The 17925-nt window shown below is 34.7% G+C and overlaps 1 protein-coding gene across 1 annotated transcript in view; it reads left to right on the plus strand.

The window, feature by feature from the left end:
* The window catches only part of LOC129796070 (serine/threonine-protein phosphatase rdgC), a 45013-nt gene that overhangs the window by 22485 nt on the left and 4603 nt on the right, over positions 1 to 17925 (plus strand). Inside the window, exons 6-11 of the mRNA XM_055837774.1 lie at positions 6566 to 6732; positions 6814 to 6850; positions 6913 to 7143; positions 10134 to 10319; positions 12861 to 13113; positions 16652 to 16815. Coding sequence (XP_055693749.1) covers positions 6566 to 6732; positions 6814 to 6850; positions 6913 to 7143; positions 10134 to 10319; positions 12861 to 13113; positions 16652 to 16815 — 1038 coding nt within the window. The remainder of the gene's footprint in view (positions 1 to 6565; positions 6733 to 6813; positions 6851 to 6912; positions 7144 to 10133; positions 10320 to 12860; positions 13114 to 16651; positions 16816 to 17925) is intronic.

The following is a 17925-nucleotide window of genomic DNA, read 5'->3' on the forward strand; positions in this document are numbered from 1 at the left end:
GGACATTCCCAAGGACTCACAGGATCAGAAAGAACGAAAAACCAAAAATTCTAAAATCGGAGTTTTGGCCAAAGATGTCTTATTTAAGCTTAAAGAAACTCCCAAAAATTATTTTCACGTCATTCCACCAGGGCGTGAATTCTCTAGGAGTGAAAATTTCCCATGATAAACTCCCGAAGGCTTTTGTCAGAAAAGTAAGGAAAACTTCGCGGGAGCTTAATTCTCTAAGAAGAAAAAGAATGCACCCGTGATAAACTCCCATAAGATTTTCCCGGATTTCACGTTTATTTTAAAACACAAAGCTTTTCGGGAGTTTATCACGGGAGTTTTTCACTCGTAGAGAATTCATGCCCAGGTGGATTCCTTATGGTCCTTAAAAGGTTAGCCCCATTCATACCTAATACGAAAAAAAAGTGATAAAATATACAAAAATGTCGTATAACAAATATAATTTAATGGTGTTTATTAGTCTGCGTGTTCCTATGTCGCTTATACACACAGAGAGTGTTTAAATAATTAAACACCCCCCCCCCTCCTCCTATCAAAATATTATGTGAGCACGAGCGTAATAAGCTTGTGTGGCTCATATTTCACCCACCTTTTGGAGCTTAAAATGCTTTTGCAAAATTATTCCGCAAGCGTTAGTCTTCTGTATCAGTTTCCAATAATTCATGATAAATTTTGCACTAAATTCACTATAATTTTATTTACTTGTGAGCATTTTGGGGGTAAACACCCATCTGCAAATTAGTCTTGTTGTAAGGTAAGTTGAGCATGAAAAGTATACGAATCCGTAGGAAAAGGAAAGTTTATGAACCTGTAATCCTCCTCCGAATACAATGGGGCGCTATGTTTGGAATTTCCGCCCTTTGCAAAACGTGAACGCACGCAAGCACAATTGGCTCCTTAAGAATGCCATGCCGTCGTTGGAAGATACGGCGTGTTTAACTTTGATGATGGGTGTAAATGCGCTGTACTAAGCCCTGCCGAACCCTCCGCTATACATTTGAATGATATTAAACTGTGTAAAATATCATGAGGGGAAATTAATGTAATTTTAGGGTCTCGTAGTACCCACAATTCATAAATTTCCAGTGTCTCCACCACATTTGAAAAATACGCCATAAAAACATTCTTCGTGGTGAAGAGCAAAATAATACATTTTCCGTGGTTTCTTGCAATTTTAGGGGTTTGTGGGAGCTTCGTCATCTAACCACTAAATGGACGGAAATCGTCTTCTCGTGCATAAATATTGAATAAACGTCCAACTCCCCCGGAAAATGTGAAATTCATCTCACTCCCAAACCCCTCTTAGAATTCCACTATATTATTTACTTCTTGAGAAAATTTCTCACATTGAATGCATAGGGGAACGTGGCCCAATTGCGACCCCCTAAATTCTGTTTCAGAAGGATTGAAAAAAGTCATATTAAAATGAATTAAATCTTTCCAAGTTTGGTACCATTGGAAAGGTCATTTAATAGGCTAACTTATGCAAACATTCTAACTCTTACCTGTTCTGAGTAATAGTCGAATTAAAAAAAGGTGCTAAAATTGCACTTTTTCACCACGGTGTTCTAATTGCGACCCCCTTTTTTGCCGTAATTTGTGGGTTTTTCACTAGTAGATCACATTTATCACTACTATAAATAGGGAAACTGCCATGAATTACACGGAAAAGCCGGAAAATCAAGAATTTATTTTCAATTTTCCCCACATTTGTTTTGACATTTCGCCCTTGAGGTGACTACACGGAATTTCACACACACAGACAATTGCGCACTCACTGACGTAATTCCCAGAAAATCCACGAAAATTCTTCTGAGGAATGCGTAAATTACACTAACTGCACTCCCCTTTGGCTTTAGGAACATTTTCACGGCGAAAAAACTTTCAAGAAACGTGAAAAAATATTGATTTTCCTGAAATCAAAACACAGCGCGGTCTGTGTGAGAAAGACACTTCTACACTACTACACGCACGCGCGACAGCTTCACCGTGGTGAGTGGTGGAAATAGACGGTCCGAATTGAAACATTTTGGGGGTCGCAATTAGAACATTTTGCATGTATTACATTTTCACGTAATTACTTAAAATACCTAAAATCTTTTAAAAAATTGTAAATCAAGTAATAAACTAGACCCTCTAAGCTACAGAAACGCGGCATAATATGAGACATAATAGTGGGAAAAAAACTCATATCAACTTAGTTTCTAAAATCAGGAAATGCCCGCCAAGTGCAGAAAATGAATTTTGATTTTTAATTCGCCCTGTTGTGTACCAAATTAATTAATTTTAGGCGCTAACATTACCTTACTATAATATCTTCATAATGTAGTGATACTAATTTTATAATATTTCGTCATTTACGAGAAAAAGGGGAGGTCGCAATTGGGCGGCGGTCCGAATTGGGCCACGTTCCCCTACTAGCATTACATCGCATAACATATGCTCCATGTGTTTACTTAATTTGCACACAGTGCTGGTAATTCACCTGAATACTCTTACTCTTTGAAGTTAATACCACAAACTGCTAAGGAGATTCTCCATTTGTAATGGAATTTATTATGCATTGTCTATAATACATCATGTGGAGAAATCTTAAAGTGGATTTGCAATTAAAACAGTTTAGATAATTTAAAGTAATTGAGGTTTTCATTGCACTTTTACCCAATTAGTCTCGTGACAATTTATATAGGATAAATTGGGTGACTATTAGTTTGAATTAATTAGATTGTTTGGAGTTTCTTTATGAAATTAATTTGTTAAAAATACTAAAATTCTCACAAAAAGGAGTCGCATTAAAATGAAGACAGCTAAAAGCGTCATAATGTTGGCAAAAAAAGTCGTCCGTCGCGTGACATGTTATATGACAATCCAGGAGAAGAATGGTTAAGCAATGTGTTGCGCCCGACTCACTGTCCAGCAAATATTAACCTGCTCATAGAGTGAGTACCATTAGATTGGCGGTAATAGTAACGGCTGCCCACTCATTGGCGACCGTCTTCTGCCCCCAGGTTACAAACACTTAAATAGGCGAGAGAGTATAAGAATCCACAAGAGAATGTATGAGAGCACTGAGAGAGTAATTAGATGGGAGAATAGCAGAAAGTGATGATGAGAGTAGAGTCAGTCATAGCTCAGCCTCGGTCGGGAGTGGCTGCGAACTGAAAGTGCTCTAATAGATGAGTGAGGACGAGGGTGGAGGTTACTGGGGGAGTTGACCAGAGCCTCCTTGTGGCGCCCCCCAATGCAGGACGCCACAAATGTTACAAGCGATTTTTTTCCTTATTCTTAGTTTAATAACAATCCCTACTGAAAAATATAATTGCAAAGATCATTGGAAGTAGTTCTATTTCGACAGATTTATAAAGATACTTCCTTTTCCTTCAAAGCTACATTCATATCCCTGTTTATATCCTTTCTAATGCTTCTTGGATGTTATAAAAATGCATAAGAATTTATTTTTAATATTCAATTGAAGAGCAAACGGAATGTGATTTTTTTTTGTAAAAAAAATGAAATTTTCAAGAAATATCAAAAGCTTTGACTTGAGAGCGACTTCTTTGAAATTCTCAATAACAAACTGACCTTAAAAGAGCTTTTTGAAAAAGAATTTCTCTTTGGAAGCACCATGAAGTGAAAGTAACAGAATAAAAGAACACCATCGACCAAGTCGTGCAAATAAATCGAAATATTGCAATATGTTTGTCTGTTTGTCTCTAAACAAACTTATAGCTCTTCTCCGGAATTGAGTACAGTACAGAAGAGGTTTTAGAAGGAAAAATTTCCCGGGTGACGTGTAAAATTTATTTGTAAGTTGGAGCTTTTGTAAATGTCCTGGCGTGTTTCCGTCTATCATGGGCAAAAAAGGAAAACATGAAGAGCATAGAAGTGGTCATTGGAACTGACAAACTATCAATATATAAGAGGGTACGGGGGTTGGAACATTTTTACAACAACACCCATACACATAGTAAGGGGTAACAAAAAGCACCACACAAGAATGGATATAAATTTCTCCACCCGTTCTCCCCAATCAATTGCTGACACCAAAAGGGCGAGTTGGGAAAATATTTGCTCCTTTCTATACTCCACATGTACACAAATTTCTCATGTTAAAGCACCTCCGACCCCCAGTGCCTCTATCGATGTACTACGAGCACGTTATTCTCATAAATAATCCAGAGGAAAATTGTAGCTTTCAATTAAAACGATTTCGTAGAAAGTTCATAATGGGGAAAAAAGGAAGAGATTCATCTCTCTTTTTTTTCTTTCTTCTTTCTACACGTGATAGAAGCTATGGTAGCTATATAAAATAATTCACATCATTTCATCCGGAAGAGGAAAACATGGAAAACATAAACCATAAGACGAAAATCAATTTTCACCTACCTGACCTTACCCTCGTAGACCGAAAATGGTCCCGTCTGCGGGGGTGGAAATTTTCCGCAGGCTTGCAAATTTATCTCTCTCTCTCACAGAGACGGGGAATGCAAACGACATGCCGTGCATATCGTTGAATTTTCCAAAGGATAAAAAGAAAGCAGAGAAAGGAAAAGAGAAATATTACTTCATTGTACTGCAATTTTCTATCTCTCACCGAATTCTATAATTTTCTGCTGCAGGAGCTTTTCTATTTTTTTTTCTTTTTGGAAATTGACAAGATTAATGAATTTTTCAGCTATGATGCTTTCGATGAAAAGAATACAGCATAGCTTCTCTGAGTACCACCAAAAATGCAAATTCTTCAATTTTCGTTGAAAGCTCTATTGGGTAAAATTTAATGCAATTGTGCAATAAAATATTACTTTGATTGGTTACACAATTGAAGCTTCTTCTTCCATTGAAAGCTTCAATTGATGGTAATTTCACTATAAAATACTCAGATCTCAACTTCAGTTCGAGTTTAAAATTAAAAAGAACTTAATTGAATTTAAAAATTTTCTATAAAAAAAACAAAAAACTTTCAATTTTATATGGTTCAGATTTTTTTCTAACTTTTATATCGTCGCTCCTTTAGGAATATCCTTCAAAACCACATCCTTCGTGCTGTCACTCAATGTCCATGAACTCTTTGAGTTTTTTGTTGTTGAATTTCTATAGATTTTCCATCTCACGGTAAAACACTCAAATAGCATCGATGATATCTTAACAGACAAAGAGACAGCGGGAGAGAGAGGGAAAAGTAAGAAAAAATTACCCAAAGGTCCTTATGCCCTGGGGAACACTCACATTGATATTTTTATTGTGGTTGCAATCAAAAGTTTCTCTACTTATGTATTACTTGTATTTATGTTATGTATACAGTGAGGTTTCGTTCTACGACCTCACAATGTATAATCAAAGAGTTTTTATAATTATAGAAAACCATGCAGTTTAAAAAATCATAGAAATCAAAACAAATTTTCAAAGCTTAGTTACACATAGGTAGCTATATTTCTGATGAATAAAACATAGGATTCTATGTTCCTTGTTGAAATATAGGAAACATAGAAATTTATGAATTAGGTATATAAAACAATATTTTAACGCGAATAGCTTACAACGGTCTATTTTATATACAAAAAAATAGCCTAAAAAACATAGAAAAAATAATTTAAAAGAAAAATGATAAACATTTTATATTATTGTAAAACTTATGTATATAGTCCCTTTACGTTATAATTACGACTGGGGCATAAATAAAGTCAACTTATCTATCTTTCCTTCTAAAAATAAGTACCTTTATCAAATAAAAAAAATTTCTTATAGGAGAATATAATTTCATTGCCTACAGTCGTCCCTTTTACGTGTAAATTTCATTGTACATAGAATTCTATGTTATCGTTTCTCAGCCTAACGGCTAAGATCAAAATGTAGAATTCTATGTTTTTTTGCTTGTTGTACGTATAACGATTTCTCTGAATCGTTTTAGCGATTATTTACTATACGCTCTCAGTAAATTGCAATAAGTTTAGATAATTTATTTTTAATAAATTTCGATGTTTGTTGTCAAAATTCGATGTTTATTTTCTCTTTATTTTACTATGTTGCAGCCTATAGCTAACCTAGAACAGATGAATGAAAATTTCTTTTCATTCAGGCAGAATGATTATCTCATAATTTTTTTTACTATTTTAATTTCTATGTCATTTGTTTATAAAAATAAAAACTTATGTTCAGCTAGATCTCATTAAATTAAATCATCTTGAGAAGAAAAGTTATGTTCTTTATTTACACATTACATAATCTATCTTCTATGTTCTTTGGTCTAACTAAAAAAAAGTCTCTTATGGGGATGAGGCGAGTAAAGAAATTCATAGAAAAAACTCTCCAAAATCTCCATCATCATTGCATTAATTTTTCTTGTATAGTGTTGACTATTCTGCGTGACAACACTGTACTAAATATTTATGAGTGATTGTCTTTTGCAAGGAAAATCCCTTTTGGGGATGGTTCCCTATTGCTCATGATTTATGATGCTTCATCTCAGGGAGAATGCGAAATTTATCAGGGACAATTGTACTTAAGGATGATGTTGGAATTTAATGGGGATTTGACGTGTCTTTTTGTTCTGGACCAGAATGGACTTCCATCACCTGAAAATCCCTATGTGTTCAATGGAGACTTTGTGGATCGTGGGAAGAAGAGTCTCGAAGTATTTCTCCTCCTTCTGGCATGTCTTCTTGTTTTTCCCGGCGGGGTGTTCCTCAATAGGGGCAATCATGAGGATTCAGTTATGAATGCCAGGTATTATTACCTACTGTTTTCTTGGGAAAATGTATCTATTTAAATTTAATTTATTGTTGGGAAAATTTTATTTATTTTCAGATACGGATTCATTCGAGAGGTGCATCAGAAATATAAGGTACAAAATTGGGGGTTTTCTACATCTTGTAATTTCGTATATTTATGTAAAAATCATTGCAGCATAATGCAGAGAGACTTCTAAAGATGATTGAGGGTGTCTACCGATGGCTTCCTTTGGGGACAATTGTCAACAATCGCGTTCTTGTGGTCCATGGGGGTATTTCAGACTCAACAGACTTAGATTTGGTAAAGAGCCTCGACCGTGGGAAGTACGCCTCACTCCTAAGGCCTCCCATCATGGAAGGAAGTGCTCCGGGTGTTGATATGATTGATCGCGTGGAATGGAAGCAAGTGAGTTTATTTCTTTATTTTTTTAAACTCTCTTCTGTCTCTTAATAATTCATTAAAATTAATTTAAAATACTTTAAATTTTATTGAATTAAACCAAACAAATAATTTTTCTATCCACACAAACATCTAACAGAATTACAAAATAAGTCTCTTTAAAAGACTTTAAAGATTTAACTGAAGAATATTATTCTAAAGCAATGAGCTTCATTGTATTGCATTTCAGTCCATCACATATGAACTATCTTCTCCGTAGCATACCCCAACATAATAGCTTTGTTTGTGGCGGTTGCAGAATTTTGAGCAAAGCACGTGAAGTTTAATTAACTTTTGCATTTACGATGCACTATCAAAGGATTTGTCAATGGAACTATCTCGCTTTTGAATTGAGTATTCACCATAAAGGCTTCCTCATGGTGTTCCACAGTTTCATAGTTGTGCAAAAATACGCAGGGTGATGTATTTCAATTCACACCCGCGTGATTATGTGTACACATACGCTGAAATGCACAAATGGAGCCCAAAAAGCTCTTAATTAAAATGATGCAGCTTCACTACAGCTATTTGTTGACTTATTTATTGTTCAACATAGATAGGAGAAAGTTGCGACAATTGTGACCAAAATTGGCCATCTCATTTCGGTCCTTTCTCCCAAGAAATTTCCATTTTATTGTTTTCCATTTTCAAAACAAGTGAAAAGTTAATTAAAAAGTATGTTTAATGAATTTAACTTTGGTTAAATAAATGAGGGATTGTTGCTAAATGTTGAAGGAAGTGATGAAGTCTCTTGAAAGTTATGAAACTTTGGAAGAAAATCCTTTTGCAGAATAAGCCAAAAGATGAAAAAGTTTTGGGGAAGTTTTTCTCGATATTTTCTATTGTGGAGAAAAATTAGGAGGAGACGGAATTGAGTTGGTTCGAAACTCTTTCAAAAATTAATTTCAAGAAAATTGTCTGTTAAAAGTATTTAAAAATGTTTTATTCCAAGAAAATCTCATTTTTCTCTAAATATTCCGAATTTTTACGAAATTCTCAAAAATATTGAGTACTAATATTCGAAAAATTTTACAAATATTTCATCTTTTGCTCCAATTTGTAACATTGCGCAGAGTTTAAAAGTTCTTTTATTAGATTTCCCAAAAAGTTCCTTTTTGTCATTTAAATCAATATGTTGCATCGTATGGGAAAAAGTTCTTAAACTAACTTGCATTGAGGAGACTCAATATCATCAATCACAAAAACTTTCCTCATACTGCACTTCCAACAAACCCTTTATCCTCCACAAGAAGGATGTAGTGGAAATCCACACACAAAATAGAGGATTTCCTGCCCCATTGTATGTTTAATTGGAAGTTTTTGGGGGAGTGAGCTGAGCATTTGTGCATGAAAATCCTCCATGAAGTACTTTTAAATCTCTTCTAAAAGCTCGGAAAGCTCACCTTAAAGTGCTCCGTTCAATTCCGAAATATTTTTAAATCTCACGTAATTTTATATTCTTTCCTATATTTAGCTAATTCAATGCTGAAAAACGTTGAAATATGCAATGCAAAATTCACAATTGTTGGCGATGTCGGATTGTTTCTTCATTTTGTACTTTTTCTAGCATGTAGGTTAATTAAAATTTAACTCGTTAAACCTATTCACGTTCTTTAGTGGAAGTTGACACGAAAATCTCCTGAGAAATTTATAATAAAACCGAATTAATTACACAGAGAAATGGAGTGTTTGTGAGAACCAACGTGGCGGACTTGCAAGCATATGCTGTTTTTACTCAATAGATGGCGTTGAATAAAACTAACAATATAAGGAAATTCGCGAAAAATTACCAACGAAATTGATTTAGTAAATTATACTTTTATTATTGAGATACATCAAAGGAGTTTAAGTGAAAGTATATAGAATATATGAAGTATATATAATTCTTTTTAAGAACAACAAATTTAGCCGCTAGATGTCTTGGCAAACAAGCACGCCATCTATTTGAAAAGAAAAATCAAATATGGAAAAAGCTTGTTCAGTTTTTTGAGTAAGGATTTTCATTTATTTTTGTGTTTTTAAAACCTATATTTGTGAACTAAATAAAGACTATCCTGTAATAGTCACAGATGATGACACGCAGAGTGTCGAAAGCTCTGGTAATTCGCATGATTTAATTCCTGAATCGAATTTACCCGACGCTCACCGAAGAAAATTCTAAAAATTTCTAAGCAGCGAGTTTAGTCACTAGATGTCTCTTTAATAGAGTTAGGCCCTCTGTGTGAAGAAATTCCTTTTATCTTTACAAGAGAATACCTTGAAATTATAATTTACCTTGCAATCTCACTGCCATCTAGTGATTAAATTATTCTTGTACCTAAATAGGATTACATTTATGCAATGACAATGCTTCCTGGTTACCAAATGCATCATTTATAGCCGCTTCGGTTCACCCATTATATTTGTTCATTCCTCGTTGAATTTTGTATTATGGAATAGGTCAGAGTGGACACGAGTCAAATGTACGATGGACTTAAACCACAATGCAAACACTCAAGCAATACTTCATGCAATATATGGAACCCCCCAAAGGTTTCACCCTTGGGGATTTTATGTGACCATAGTGCGAATAATCTAATTGCAAATGACACGACATGCAGTTTGTTGATTTTCCCATCTTTCCCAATTTATATATATAGAAGCTTTCCCACTGTGAGCACAGCTTGGCGTCCCGAGAACAATTTCACTTCATTTATCACCTCTCTGGACCACTCTAGACCACACTAGACACACTCTAAGGACCATTTTTCTCTATGTTCGTAATTTGATTTAGAAATGGAGCTCATTTAACAATTATAAAGTTTACAGAGGATTTTTTTGCTTAATTCTTGTGCTACATTCAAAGATGCCTTTTGAGTATATTGAAGGGCAATTTGGGAGAAAGAATGGGAATAAAAAAAAACTTTTTGGACTAATAAAATGAGAAATTTGATAGGAAAAATAAATCTTACTTGTAGGTGTTTGATATCCTCTGGAGTGATCCACAGCACAACGAAGGTTGTCGCCCCAATTCCCTACGTGGTGCCGGCACATATTTTGGCCCGGATGTTTCAAAGGAATTCCTACAGAGACACAAACTCACATACATCGTACGATCGCACGAATGCAAGCCCGATGGGCATGAAATGGTACACGATGGAAGGGTAAGTTTGCATCCCTTTAGGGGGAACATTAATTTTCCATCATTCGATAAAATTTTAATTATATTTGCTAAATCCCACAATCACCACAGGTACACCTCAATTTATATCATTTCACCAATTAATCCCCTTGAATTAATGGATTGTTTAAAGAGAATTCACGGAAACCCATTAAAGTCATTAGTTTTGGCACAATATTAATTGAATTATTAATATAGGTCAGAAAGGCAGCCAATACAGTAGTGCAGAATTGGCTAATTTAGCCATTTGTCTGTGCTTTGGAAGCTCAAAGTTTCGATTTTAAAGCTAAGTAAATTTTACTTTAGAACTTTTACCAAGATTTTTACCAAATTCTTAGATTAAAAAATTCTAAGATAGGGCAATTTTATAAATTTGGCAGAATAAAAATTCAACGAATTCAAAAACATATATAAGGAGTTTATTCGTTTCTGTGTGAAAGAGCTGATAATTTGAGGAAACTTTTGGCATACACGTAATTTTTTAGATTGTCAAAAAACAATAAGAAATTGTCTAAGGGACTTCTTGATGGCTTTTCATTGTCCATCAAGATCAGCTACGTCAAATATTTGCTCTAAAATACAAACAATGACGTCATCGTAATGTTTTTTCTCTCTTCTGTGCGATGAAACAATAATCATTCAAGCTCATTGCTTCGTTGATGTTGACAAGCAATTTATTTAAGAAAATTTGAAATTTTAGAAGATTGATCGTACAGGAAGAGCATTTGATGCACTTTTGAGTTGTAAGAAGAGAAAATTTAAACTGTCAATCATGTGAAAAACTAAATAAAAGAGGAAATTCTTAAGATGCAATTTTCTTTACCATCCTCGTCTTATTTATATTCAAAATACTTTTGAATACTGAAGTGCATCACGTTGCAGAAAAATTTGAGAAGAAGCAACAAAATGTTGAATTTAGCAGATAATTTCCTTGCACAAGGAAATTGAAATTTTCTGCATGACATTTCTTGCATTTTTGAGAATTTATATTTGCAAAGGGACATTATGTGGGAGTCGGTTCATATAAAAAGGAAACTTAATACACTCATAAAGAGCAGAAAGGTCAATTTTTGTGCTCTTGTGAGCAACATTACGATGAAAATTCCATTCTATTTATGTGAAAGTCCATCCATTTGAAGGGAAAAATTCACAACTACATTGTTGTACATAGCAAGAAATTGTAGGTATTTTATTTTATGATTTTTTTTACATCGTCCTGCAGGAGATTGGATGTTTTTGATTTGTTAAATTCTGCTCTTGTTAATTTAATTCTCTTCGCATCGTTGACTTTTTAAGGACATCTCATATTCTCCTTTTAGTTTTGCCTTTAGTGGCTTTTTTGATGAGAAAATTCTGTGATGCCAGAGGCACTCTAACATTCATTCATGTCTAGTTAAATGCATATGTACTGTACATACAAGTACAGTAATGGACAAAATAATAGGATCAAGATGTTTTATCTTATTTACTTTTATTATTTTTACTTAAACCTGTTCAGAATTTTCTAATAGTTTTGTGTCTATCTAATTAAACGCATTAAGCTTCCTTTTCTCTTAAATTCGAGAACATGTGGTGTAATTCCTAACTAAGTAAGGCTTAGTTATGTTTTTTAGCTAATTTAAATTCGCCTTAAGTTTTCTTAAGGTTAATTTGGCCTTAAGGTTAATTCTGATGCTCTCAAGCGTTCAAAATATTAGCCTGGTCATCTTTCTACCTAGAACTTAAACCTAAAAAACTAAAGCTAGATCTTAAAAACAAAACATAGATGTAGCAAAATCCTGGTTCAGGAAAACTTAAGCCTAGAATGAGAAAAAACTTAGGCCTAACTTTATTAAACACTTAAACCTGATATCATAAAAACTTATGAATAGCCTAGAAAACATAGGTCTAGCCTAAAAAACTGAAACTTAAAAAAAAACTTTGGCCTTTCTCAAAAAATTTAGGTTGAACTTAAAAAAAGTTAAATATGTAATTAAAAAATTACTAAAGTCATAGGTTTAGAAATTTAGAGCTAAAGCAGTTTAAAAATTTAACAAATCTTCCCAAATGCGCCCCATTAAACGTTTGTTTCTCCACATTTTGCTCAGTTTTAAAAATTATTTGACAAAGATGTCCCAATTCAATTGCCTGCCTGAAGATGAAGGAATAAAACCTTCGAAACGTTGCAGAACATATTGGTTTTGAGAAACTGCTGAAGGTCGAAAACCGTGCCCACCCACACCATTAAAAAATTTAACCTAATAAACTTAGGCCTAACTTAAAAAAGTTAAGTCTCGCTTTAAAAATCTTGAGCCTAGCATTAAAACTTAGGTCTAGCTTGAAAAATTAATCCATAGAAATTAGCCCATGATAAAAGCAAAGCATATTTTACATTTTTAATTCATGAACCTAAATTTTATCTCACGACTGTATTAGTGTACCCCAACTATTTTTCCTTTTATTGCTGCCTCACTAAAAAATTTCTCTGTATTTCTTCTTGAAAATATATTCACATCAAAGATAAAAGAACTCTTTTTTTTGCCAGGTTATAACAATTTTCTCCGCTTCAAACTACTATGAAATTGGGTCGAATAAGGGTGCTTATTTGAAGTTGGATCCACAGCTTGACATTCACTTTGTGCAGTACACATCGGCAGCATCTAAAACAAGGAAGTTGACTTTTCGTCAGAGGGTGGGTCTCGTGGAGAGTTCAGCCATTCGAGAATTGGCTGAACAGCTGAGGAATCGTCGGGATGAGCTGGAACAGGAGTTTCTCAGTCGTGACGACACCAAGTCCGGTAAGTTTTGCATATATTTTGGCATCATGTAGCAGAGAGAAATTTGCCTCCAGGGCTTGGATTTGAATGGAAATGCTTTCACATTACATTAAGGGAAACCTTTTCTCGGTGTAGATATATCAAAGAAACCCCTAAAGAATTTTATGTCCATGAGCTTGCTCATTTCATTGTTCAACATTACTTCTTTGGTACATATTTCTGATTTACCACTGCATGTTTTTCATCTTTTCCCAGAATGAGAAATTTTTTTTGAAGTGAAAATATTTCTATTATTCTGCAGAATAATTCTGAAAATATTTTGTATATATCCGGAGTTTTTTATCCACGTGCTCTCTGCTCTTTCTGCAATAAAATAATTTCTTCTTCACAACTACTCTTATATTTTATTTTCTTCCAAACCAACCCCTCTTATCATTTTATTTATTTCCTACAAACTACTAAATACAGGAAGAAAATGTAATTTAGTGAGTGTCTGTGCGTAGTCCGGCGTAACTCCTTAACCTATTTATATATAGAACACGGAATAGATTCATAAATTCATTCTGAATCTCCTGGAATTATTTCTCCATCTCTCTCCCTCTTTTTTCCTCCATCTCTCTGTCTCCCTGTGGAAAATCCCAGCATGGAAAGCTTTAGGGAGGGACAGGAGGGGTTAAAGCTGTGGAGATCTGTTCGGCCCCTGAACCATAATGGGGCAAAGATGGGGTAGCATTTTATGATATGGCTCAACGTTGGGGTTTTGCAATGCTATACCTACTGAAACCCTTTACGCCCACTTCCTCCAATCTTCCCCATTTGGGATTTTGCGTGATGTATTTTTATTGTTTCCCGAAAGAATTCTTCCTCTCCCCAGAAAAAAATGAAGGTGAAAGCGGTTTATGGACGGTATACTGATGAAAATTCATTTTCCGCCAAATGAAGCAATTATTGCCGCCCATTATCTGCTAATCCAAGTCCTGGGGGATGAATTTTTTTTCATCCACTTCCTGTCCTTTGCATTGATTCGACTTTTTTTGGGATAAAGTTCTTTTCATACATATTGTTCACATTTTCATTGAATTCTTTAAAGAGAAATTTTATTTTTTCTTTGAAATCAGAGTCATAATTAAATGAAATTTGAATGAGAATGTTGAATGAGTTCGTAAGGGAAGCAAACAGCACGTTAATGAACTTTTATAAAATATAATAATAATAGTTTAAGTCGAAATTCTGAATAGAACTAAAGAGAAGAATTTTATTGAAAATTGTTTTTTCCTGACAAACCTTTACGTGGCAAACTCCACTCCAGTCTATATATCCTGTTGATTTTTTTTTTAAGTTTTAATGATCTTTTTACGTTCTATTTATTTCTTTTAATACACTGAAATTCATCAACTTGCAGCTCTTATTTCAACTTACTTTACGTTGATCCTGCTTTCATTAATTTCAAACACAAAAAATTTTCTTTCACATTAGGTGGAAAAAAAAGATATTTTTCCTCACACAAAAAAAATATTATTTTTCACCGTGAAATGTTCTTTCATGCATGAGAACTTTTGAGGAGATTCAGAAGAGAAAAAAGAAAAATGTTGGATATCATGAAAATCCCACCAGGTGCTTTAATTTCAGCACGCCACATTGTAATTCCAATTAAATGGAGCCATTTCACATTATAGTTTTGTGAACGAATCCCCCTTGAGGGATTCAATGAAGGTGGAAAGGGGTGCTAAAGGTACAAAATTAATGGAGTTCAGAAAGCTTCAAGCGGGGCTTGGGGTTTTCACACAGGTGAAAGAAATATAACCGTGGAAATGTATTTTACTTTTTCTTCACACAATTCCAATGAGATTTTCTCAAGGTATTCAAATTTTCGCGGTATTTAGTGAATATTTCATTGAAAAATTTCAAGATGGCGGGCGTTTTGTGGATTAGAAAAGGACGCGCAGACAGTAGCGCCACGGATGCATTCTTAAAGAGTGATTTGAATTACAATTAGTAACGGAATTGTTTTATTTTACCCCCAATTTGATAAAGGGACATGAAAAATTCCATTTTTTCTCTTAAGCATTATATATTGTTTTAAAAAACGCTCAAGCAATAGCGCTACGGATATATATTAAATCAGTGATTTGATTTTTTTTTTTTAAATTCCGTAACGATATAATTAACTTTTCTCTACTGAATGCGGAAGAATTGAGCAATAAGGACGCTTAGAAGCAACACTAAGGAACATTTTACTAACAGAGATAAAATTTTATAACTTTTCTCTGCTTTATAACCTCTAAAACTTAATAAATTTATTTTATTTATACAGAAGAAATGAAAGAAGATGGACGTAGGATTTTTAAAGACTTTCCTTATTTTAACCAACGTTTTGGAGGTATTGGCTTCCTTCATCAGGTCTGAAAATTCATATCTACAATTCAGAGACTTTTTTATGTTTTTAAGGGGGGTCTCTTGGGAAAACTGTTAGAATTTACACATTATTAATATTGTCATTTTTTTGGGTTTTTCTTAAACATGTGTTTCTGATGTTGGTTACATTTGAAGCCTAATTATTGAAGTGTAAGAAAATCACTTTTCGCCATCTTAGGTGCGACGCCATCTTGTGATTTTCCGACTTTTTCGCAGAACTGCCCTAAAACACAAAGGTAGGTTTTTCTCAGGATCTACTGGATGGATTTTGATGGGATAAAAAGCAAATGAAAGAGGGAATATCAATGAAGATTTTGATGTAGCAGAATTTTGAATTTCCATTCTGGGGCTGAGAAAAGTGAAAAAATGTGACTTTTGTTCACAAATTTTTGACATTTTTGCACTTTTCTCAGCCCCAGAGTGGAAATTCAAAATTCTGCTACATCAAAATCTGCATTGGTATTTCCTCTTTCATTTGCTTTTTACCCCATCAAAATCCATTCGGTAGATCCTGAGAAAAACCTACCTTTGTGTTTTGAGAAAAATCTCAAGATGGCGTCGCACTTAAGATGGCGAAAAGTGATTTTCTTACTCTTCAATAATAAGTCTTTAAATGTGGCTAAGATTTGAAACCCAAGTTTAAGAAAAATTCCCTAGAAAAATAAAAATAATTAATTTCACTTGCTCTCAAAAGAGACCCCCCTTAAATTTTTTAAAGTTTCCAAAAAAAAGTGAAAAAATTCGACTTTCTGGAAATATTTCATTATTATTGCAAAAATAACCCATTTTGCACCCCTATTGTCACCTTTGACACAGCAAAGTGGAGCAAATGAGAAGAGAAGTGAATACTCCCACCGAAGCGGCAACTTTTATTCTCGTTGGCGCGTCATTTACAGGGTGGTGTGGGGTTTGCTCGCTCATGGACAGTGACGAATTGGATGCGGAAGGGAAAAGCCCCCAAGATATGTATAAAGTTATATTGTCACACATTCCCGCGAAGGGGGGTAACAATTTAACGGGACAATAGGTGTTGTAAGCGGGTGGGTATATATAGCATGGGAGAGGCCTCCAATGTGTTTGAAAGGCTTTGTGGAGAGGCTTTGTGGTTGATTTTTCAATTTATGACCATCCTTGTAACTTTCAGGCTATCTCACGCTAGCCAAGTGGTGCGAAGCAATGGAAGCAGCCACCTTCTTGGGACTTCCGTGGCGACTCCTTCGAGATCGACTGGCACCACTTGACCCCAACCAATCGCCCACTAGCGTAAAGTACTCCAAAACACTCGAACTTCTTGATTCGGATACAATGGTAAGTTTTATGGGCACTACACAAAAGCCCTTTACACTGAAAAACGACTCTGCATAACTTTGTGCATTGGAGAGAAGCATAAAAGCTAATTAATTGGATGACTCTCAATTATTGAAATAAACTCTCTTCGAGTCAATTAGTTGGTGTTCCACTTCGTGGCCAACACCAAGTATTGTAATCGTCGGATTTTCCGACCACCTCAGATCGGGCTCAAACTTGGTATGAGCACGTTTCAGACAACCCACATTCCAAAACTGGTGGTGGAAAATTTTTGATCCGGCCGGCCTGCCGGCCTGCCGGCCTGCCGGGGTCTGGCCCGAACTTTGCCTTATAGCTCGAGAACGGCAACAGATAGAGACTTCCGGTTTGAAGTTTTCTATAGAAATGTGGGTGTAAATTTTCCTTTTTTCGCATTTTCAAAATCCAAGATGGCCGCCGTTCGCCATTTTGAACTACCGTCAACCACTTCCCTTATAGCTAGAGGTCTGAAATTTTAGTATGTTGTAGGGCTCAGTGAAACGTTTTCATCGATAATTCATACTTGACAATCGGTCAAGCGGTTTAGCAAATATGGCGGCCTAAAGCAAAAAGTGTTTTTTCAATATAACTCGAGAACGGCTTGACCGATTTTGACCATCTTGGTATCAAATGAAAGGTTTCAAGAAGCCCTACAACTTTCTAGAACATTCGAAGTTCCAAAAATGGCCGCAAGAGGCACTAAAATCAAAAACAAAAATTGCCTAACTTTAAAGGGCAATATCTCCGAATCCCCATTAGGCAAATCTTTTAAATTTTGATATGTTGTAGCAGGACTAATAATCTTGTTCCAGTCCAAAAATGAAGAAAATCTATGTCGCCGTTTAGAAGATATGGCCATTTGAAAAATTCTTGAATTCGAAAAGTTCTAAGAGCCATATCTCTTGAACGGATTGTCCGATTTTGCTCAATTTGGTATCAAATTAAAGGTTTTGCAAAACTACAACTTTCTAGAACATCAGAAACCTCTAGAACCATTCCTTTAGGACGAAAAGTGCAAAAAACTGTTTTTGTTGAACAAAAATCCTCCATTTTGTGTTCTGGAGATGACCTTGAAATGTATCGAAATGCTAT

Source organism: Lutzomyia longipalpis, chromosome 4 (assembly GCF_024334085.1).
Source record: "Lutzomyia longipalpis isolate SR_M1_2022 chromosome 4, ASM2433408v1".
In the NCBI taxonomy this organism is placed as follows: domain Eukaryota; kingdom Metazoa; phylum Arthropoda; class Insecta; order Diptera; family Psychodidae; genus Lutzomyia; species Lutzomyia longipalpis.